Raw genomic sequence first — 7,236 nt, 5'->3', positions numbered from 1 at the left:
TTAGTGGAGGTGGAGGCAGAAGAAACTGATGAGAGGAAGAATAGCATCTGGGCAATTACAGGATGCAGGATGGTTTTTCTTTGGGCTGGGCTCAGCTAAGTAGGTCAATTACTCAATAAAGGAGTTCTCAAAAGCTTCCTTTCCAAACTGGGCACCAGAGACTCATATCTGTAATCCTAGCTGCTCCAAAGACTGAGATCTGGAGATCATGGTTCAAGACTATTCCAGGCAGGAAACTCCATGAGGCTTTTGTCACTAATTAAGCACTAAAATGACAGAAGTGTGGGTATGGCTCAAGTAGGAGTGCCTTGAGTGAAAAAGCTAAGGGGCAGCACCAGGCCAACACAGGCAGCCCTAGTACTAATACAAGGGGGTGGGGGGGGGGAAGCTTCCTGTCTAAAATGTCTCTTCCATATTATACTACTAACAAAGAAGATGGCATCACTATTGGAGACTCACTCCACTCTGTCTTTTCTTAAAAGATACACAGCCTAGGAGGGAGGAGGTGTCATTTGCAAACATGCCAGCCAGCTGAATGCAAGCAGAAAGCACAGTAAAACAACAAAGCAATGCCTGAATGTTGCATCACAGGCAGCTTTTGGCCAAGCCAATGTGAAAGGACTAGAGCCCAGAAATTGGCAGAATAAGAGTTGCTCAAATGGAAACAATTGCTTCATACTTCACAGGTTTGACTGAGGCTGGTAGGAGGGATCTAGTCAGCAGTGGAGTGCCTGGCGGCAGACAAAGCGGTACTTGTTCACTGCTCCCTCAGGAGGGAGTGATGGAGAGGACTGCATAATGAGCTGATGGGAGAAAAAGAGTAGTCAAAAGAAAAGAAAATTAGAGCCTTAGTAAAGAAATGACAATAGAGTAGCTGCTGATCTCCGTGAAGTTCAGATATTCATGAAGAAGTGAGACAAATAGAAGGCAAGGGACATAAACAAGACCGGTCTTCAAAAGTGGTTGGATGCCAGAAGTCAGGCTTTCCTTGTTGTGCAATGACTTTCCTCTGTCTTCCACTGCTTTTGGCCTACTGATCCCAGTTTTAATCTTCTAGTCTGAGAAGTAAACATATAACCAGTCAGTGTGCTGAGATCTGAGGGCTGCAGTTCGAAGCCAGCCTAGATAAGAAAGTCCTAGCAAAAAGATCAAAGTGGAGGATAGATCAAGTGATAGAGTTCCAGCTTTGAGCAAAAAAGCTAAAGGAGAGTATCCAGACTCAGAGTTCAAAACAAACCAACCAACATGTAGTCTCATAGCCTTTCATGCCAAGCTTGGTTTATGCCTTAGCTTCACCCAAATTGCACAAAAATGAAGACATTTCATCTCTTTATTCAAAACATGACAGTGCTAAATAAAAGTCCAAGAGGCATTAGGCTGATCTTTGGTCCAGAGAAGTAGAATTGAGCTGCTCAGGATCAGAGGGCACAAAGTTAGAAGTTCAAAGGTGAACACCCAATCATGGGGAGATCCTAGGTGTGGTAGGGCATGGGCTCAGCTGTTACAGGGCAGGGCAGAGGTTCAAACAAACTGCTGAGAAGGCAACTCTGCAAGAGGATGTGTTCTGGAATGGTCTAGGGATGACAAGTGGGGAAGGGAAGGTCAAGGCTATGGTCCTCATCTTTCCTTCCAGCTACTACCTAAAGGAAGAGGCACACAACTCCAGCAAGGGGCCAGAATAGGTGGTAGCTATTTGGATCCAGTCAGTAAAGCACCAAACCTCTCCAGAGCTGGTCAGCTGGTATTGCTAGGGAGAGGAATGCTGTCCATAAGGAAGAAGACAAATTGTTCCAATTTCTTTGCAGCTTGTTTTCCAGCCTCTAGTACTTCCTCATGATTGGCCTTCTCCAAATTTTCATAATCCATGATGACCTTATTAGTGATGAGTGAGAAGCCAAAGACTCGAAGTCCACAGTGTCGAGCAACTATCACTTCTGGCACTGTGCTCATTCCTAACAGGGAAAAAGAGAAAGCCGCTGTTAGAAACCTCAAATTATTTTTTCCCCTAATTCTGTGTGTGTGTGTGTGTGTATGTTGGCAGAGTACCGGGGCTTGAACTTAGAGTCTCATTTGTCTTGTTCACTCATGTCTGGAACTTCATCACCTGATCCACACCTCCAGCTTCACTTAAAGATGGAATCTCATGGACTGGCTTAGAACCATAATCTTCCATGAATCAGGCCTCAGCTGGATTCACACTGATTCTCCAGATCTTAGCCTTCTGAGAGTGGCTAGGATTTTAAGAATGAGCCTCCAGGGGCTGGGAAGGTGGCTCAATGGTAGAGCGCTTGCCTTGCATGCATGAGGCCCTGGGTTCGATTCCTCAGCACCACATAAGCCGAAAACATTTTTAAAAAGCCGGAAGTGGTGCTGTGGCTCAAGTGGTAGAGTGCTAGCCTTGAGCTGAAGAGCTGAGGGACAGCGCTCAGGCCCAGAGTTCAGGCCCCACGACCAGACCCAAAAAAGAATGAGCCTCCAGTGCCTGGCTCTTGTAGTCCAACTTTGTTATCTACTCCCATCAAAGCTACTTTACCAGATCCCTCACCCAAACCACCAGCCAAATTCCTTTTCTCACCAACAGCATCTGCTCCTAGGCTCTGCAGCAGGCGACACTCCGCAACAGTCTCAAAGCTGGGGCCTGCCAACATCACATAGGTCCCTTCCTGAAGCTCTCGCTGCTCCCCCATTTGTTTCCAGGCGCTCAGAGCCTTCTGCCTCATACTGCGGTCATAAGCATCAGACATGGCAGGGAAACGAACTCCAAACCTAGGGCACAACTTGGATTTAGATGAGCTCTCCCCCATCTGCTAGATAAGCCCTTAAACCCCACACATCTAAAAACAAAGAAACAAAGGTTCATACCGTTCATCATTAGGCCCTTGGAGAGGGTTCTGACCACAGAAACCAGGCAAGTTGATGTGATCACGGATCAGCATGATATCTCCAACCTCAAACTTGGGGTTCAGCCCTCCAGCTGCATTTGTGACCACCAAGGTATCCACACCCAGGAGGCAGAAAACCCTTATTGGGAATGTCACCTTAAAAGGAAAAAGATTAGAGTTTGGTCAAGGTTGAGAGCCAACCCACAGCTCATATCCTAGTATTATAAAAATTTCACCAATTTACCTAAAAATATGAAGATTATATATCCTAAAAAAGGAAAAAGGGGCCAAAAAACTACCTAGCCCAAATAAGTTTTCCCCCTTCTTTCAGATTAAACCAGTCCTATGGCCCTGATTTACCTTCCAGAGAGGGTAGCCTTCATACATGTGAAACCTGCCCTTCATCATCACGCAAGTTCTGCCATTCAGGATCCCAAACACCAGTCGGCCAGCATGACCTGGAACTACATGTAAAGAAAAATGAAAGGATTAGGCTTTTCTCCCCACTGAGACTGGACTTAAACTCAAGGCCCTCTCCCTCTACCACAGAGAGCCACAGATCCATTCCCAACCTTTGGTTGTTTAATTGAAGATAAGATTTTCATGGACTTTCCTGCCTGGACTGGCTTTGAATCCTGATCTTCAGATCTCAGCCTCCTGAGTAGCTAGGATTAATACAGGTGTGAGCCACTGGCACCCAGCTGCAATTATGCTTTTGCATAAAACACATCCATTAAGTGTTTGCTAAGAGGTACTAGTTACTGTGCTTAACATGTAATGACATCATTAAACAAAATATGGTAAAAAAAAAACTTGAGGAGGATTGAAGGCATGGTTCAGCAGTAGAGCACCTGCCTAGCAAATTGGAGGTCTTCAGTTCAAACCCCAGTACTATTGATAAATAAATAGCAAGTTAGTGGAGAGCCAACAACCACAATCATACAGTCCAACTTGAGGTTAAAACTCTGGGGAGAAAGTCCTTTAGCAGAAAATTCCAAAAAATTGAGAAAACCATAGTGCAAGAAAGTATAAATTTGTTAAAGTTGGACTGGGGTGCAGGTGGCTCACACCTATAATCTTAGCTTCCAGAAGCTGAGATCTGGGGTTCTTGGTTCAGAACCAGACCAAATCTTATCTCCAATTAACCAGTACCAAACTAGAGGCATGGCTCAACTGGTAGAGTACCAGCCCTGATGGAAAAAGCTAAATCAGAGCAAGAGGCCTTAAGTTTAAGCCCAGTCAATACCAAAAAATATATAAATAAAATAAATAAGCTAGGTGCTGGTTTCTCACACCTGCAGTCCTAGCTACTCATGAGCCTGAGATCTGAAGCTCGCCATTCAAAGCCAGTCTGGGCAGACCATCCCCAAGACTCTTATCTCCAATTTACCATCCAAGAAGCCAAAAGTGAAGCTGTGGTTCAAGTGATAGAGAACCATCTTTGAGTAAAAAGGCCATATGAAAGTCCAAGGCCCCAACTTCAAACCACAGTACTGGCACAAAAACAAAGTTGGCAATAATGAATTCAATAATTTTAGGTATCTTCCAAAATTTGTCAATTATTTTTCACAGTTCACTTTATTTATATGTATTTTTAATGTACAAAATTTTCAAAATTCTTAAAATGTGTTCTATATTACCCTAGCTAACTGTGTGCCTCCTCACCCCAGTAAGTGAACTCTGTTTCCCAAAGATTAGGCTAACTAAACAAGGAAAGAATCATGTAAGTCCCTTGCTTATGACTCCTCAACAGCCAGGAGGGAATGCATGCTCACATAAGCACATGAGGGATATGAGGGGAACAGGAGTTTTTACATCTGTCCCTCATCTCCTCTAATAGATAGAAAACCTATCCCCTTAGAGAATGCCTGGCCTAGGAGAGGGACAAGAACCAAGAGAAAATGTTGATGGACATTCAGAAATAGAGGAGCCTCTAAAATAAATAAGTTCAAATAAATAAAATACTAGCAATAGAGCAAAGATGACACAGTTAGAAACACCTAAGTGTAATATAAAAGTAAATAAGTTGATAAGCATAAAATTAACTTGCTTATCACTTAGTACAGTGCCCTGTCACTGGAGGCAGTGGCATTGAAGCCAATGTCACTACTATCTCCCTTAGAGTACTACACCTTCCCTTGCCTTCCCCTCCTTTCTTTTCATTTTTTCCTCTAACTCCTGTTCCCACACCTCTCCCTTCTCTAATCTCCTAGAATTGCTCCAAAGGGATTTTATTATTTCATTAAAAGTATTAATTCTAACCGGTGGTTCACACCTGTAATCCTAGCTACTCAGGAGACTGAGATCTGAGGATCAAGGTTCAAAGCCAGCCTGAGCAGTGAAGTCTGTAAGACACTTATCTCCAATAAACCACTAGAAAATCAGAAGTGGCACTGTGGCTCAAGTGGTAGAGCGCTCGCCATGAGCTGAAGAACTGAGGGATAGTGCTCAAGCCCCACAGGACCAACCAAAAAAATAAATAAATAAAAGTATTAACTCTCCAGGGAAAAAGAAAGGAATCTAAAAATTAATAAATAAACCAAGGAAGAAGATATTTGAGAAAAAGCCAAACAAATAAACTACCTTTCCTGTACTTACTTGACCCTGTTTCTCCTGGCCCCTTTCTAAATTTTAGCATAGGAGCTTTCTGGCTGCTGTTAAATTCTAGACAGGCTATCTTCAGAATCTGCTGAAAACAACTATACCAGGAGAGAATCTACCCTTTTCTCTTTCCAGAGGCTATGACTCAGATTTTATATTAATGCGTGATCTAGCCAAGTGCTCAATGGTAGCTCTCACCTGTAATCCTAGCTACTCAATACTGAGATCTGAGGATCAAGGCTTTAGGCCAGCCTGGGCAGAAAAAAAATCCTTGACTCCAATCTCTTAACTAACCAGCTGTGATTCAAGTACTTGAGTGGCAACCTTAAGTGAAAAAAGCTAAGCAAGAGTGCAAGGCCCTGAGTTCAAGTCTTAGTACCTTAGTGCTGGTATGCATGCATGCATGCATGCATGCATACACACACACACACACACACAAAATGTTGGTCTGTGTGTTGTTGCTGTGCACCTGCATGTGCCTAGACCTGGGGCTAGAGTTACATGGAAAGTGGCAGAAAGACATTGATTGGAAAGAAGCCTGACTTTGTTTTATTTTTGTGGTACTAGGGATGGAACTCAGAGCCTCCCAAATGCTATGGGCAAGTGCTCTACCATTGTAATATACCCTTAGCACTGGAGGATAATATTCTTCTTTCTTTCTTTCTTTTTCCTTTTTGTTAGTCCTGGAGCTTGATACTATAGGCACTGCTTTTTTCATTTAAGCTACAGGCTAGAGGAAATGAGGGGTGTGTAGATGGTGCTGGTAGATGGGAAGAGATACCATGTAAGGAAAGCTATTATACAGCTTCAAAAAGCTCTAAATCAGTAAGCACACGAAAGGAGTCTTCATAGTCTGACACATGTGCCCAGGTTATTATGGGATTTCAGGGGATATTCTTTCTGAAGTCATTGTGATTCATTCTCTCTCTCTCCCCTCTCTCTCTCTCCCCTCTCTCTCTCTCCCCTCTCCCCCTCTTTCCCTCTCCTCTCTCTCCTTCACTCCCTCTCTCCCTTTCTCTCCTGGTGTTTGAACTCAGAGCCTGGACATTATCCCTGAACTTCTTCACTCAAGGCTGGTGCTTGACCCATACCTTCTAGTTTTTTGCTGGTTAATTGAAGATAAGAGTCTCATGGACTTTTCCCACTCAAGATGGCTTTGAACTGTGATCCTCAGATCTCAGCCTCTTGACCAGCTAGGAATAAAGGTGTGAGATACTGGCTCTCAGCCTTTTATCTTCCTTAGTTGGATTTCACAGAATTCCACCAATGTCCCTCAATTCCATCCCCTGTACCCTTTTGCAAGTACCTGTGCTTTGGGGAAAATTGGGTATCTCAGTGTACTCAAAGGTCTGGGCCTCAGTTAATTTATCAGTCAGACCTCCTAACCCAGAGCCACAGATCACTGCCACTTGAGGTCGGTGCTTGGTTTGAGAGCGAAGCCATTCTGCAGTCTTCTGATAATCTTCATATGTGAAGCTAGGGGATAAAACGAAAAGCAAAATAAATTTTGCTGTTATTCCAAGGGCAACACAGAAGACCTTCAATGCAGAAAGGCATCATGGTTCATGATGGTGCTTTAAGAAGGAGCAGGGAGCCGGGCGCTGGTGGCTCACGCCTGTAATCCTAGCTACTCAGGAGGCTGAGATCTGAGGATCGTGGTTCAAAGCCAGCCCGGGCAGGAGAGACCGTGAGACTCCTATCTCCAATAAACCACCAGAAAACCGGAAGTGGCGCTGTAGCTCAAGTGGTAGAG

The 7,236-nt window shown here is 44.0% G+C and overlaps 1 protein-coding gene across 1 annotated transcript in view; it reads right to left on the bottom strand.

Annotated features, from left to right (window-relative positions):
- Window positions 1–1,316: 1,316 nt before the first annotated feature.
- The window catches only part of Pnp (purine nucleoside phosphorylase), a 10,455-nt gene continuing 4,535 nt past the window's right edge, over window positions 1,317–7,236 (bottom strand). Inside the window, exons 2-6 of the mRNA XM_013035690.1 lie at window positions 6,790–6,959; window positions 3,243–3,346; window positions 2,863–3,038; window positions 2,576–2,766; window positions 1,317–1,952 (exon numbers count right to left, since the gene is read on the bottom strand). Coding sequence (XP_012891144.1) covers window positions 1,735–1,952; window positions 2,576–2,766; window positions 2,863–3,038; window positions 3,243–3,346; window positions 6,790–6,959 — 859 coding nt within the window. The 3' untranslated portion in view covers window positions 1,317–1,734. The remainder of the gene's footprint in view (window positions 1,953–2,575; window positions 2,767–2,862; window positions 3,039–3,242; window positions 3,347–6,789; window positions 6,960–7,236) is intronic.

The sequence above is a fragment of the Dipodomys ordii genome, unplaced genomic scaffold (assembly GCF_000151885.1).
Source record: "Dipodomys ordii isolate 6190 unplaced genomic scaffold, Dord_2.0 Scaffold218, whole genome shotgun sequence".
NCBI classification, from domain to species: Eukaryota; Metazoa; Chordata; class Mammalia; order Rodentia; family Heteromyidae; genus Dipodomys; species Dipodomys ordii.
This window is presented reverse-complemented; position numbering and strand designations above follow the sequence as displayed.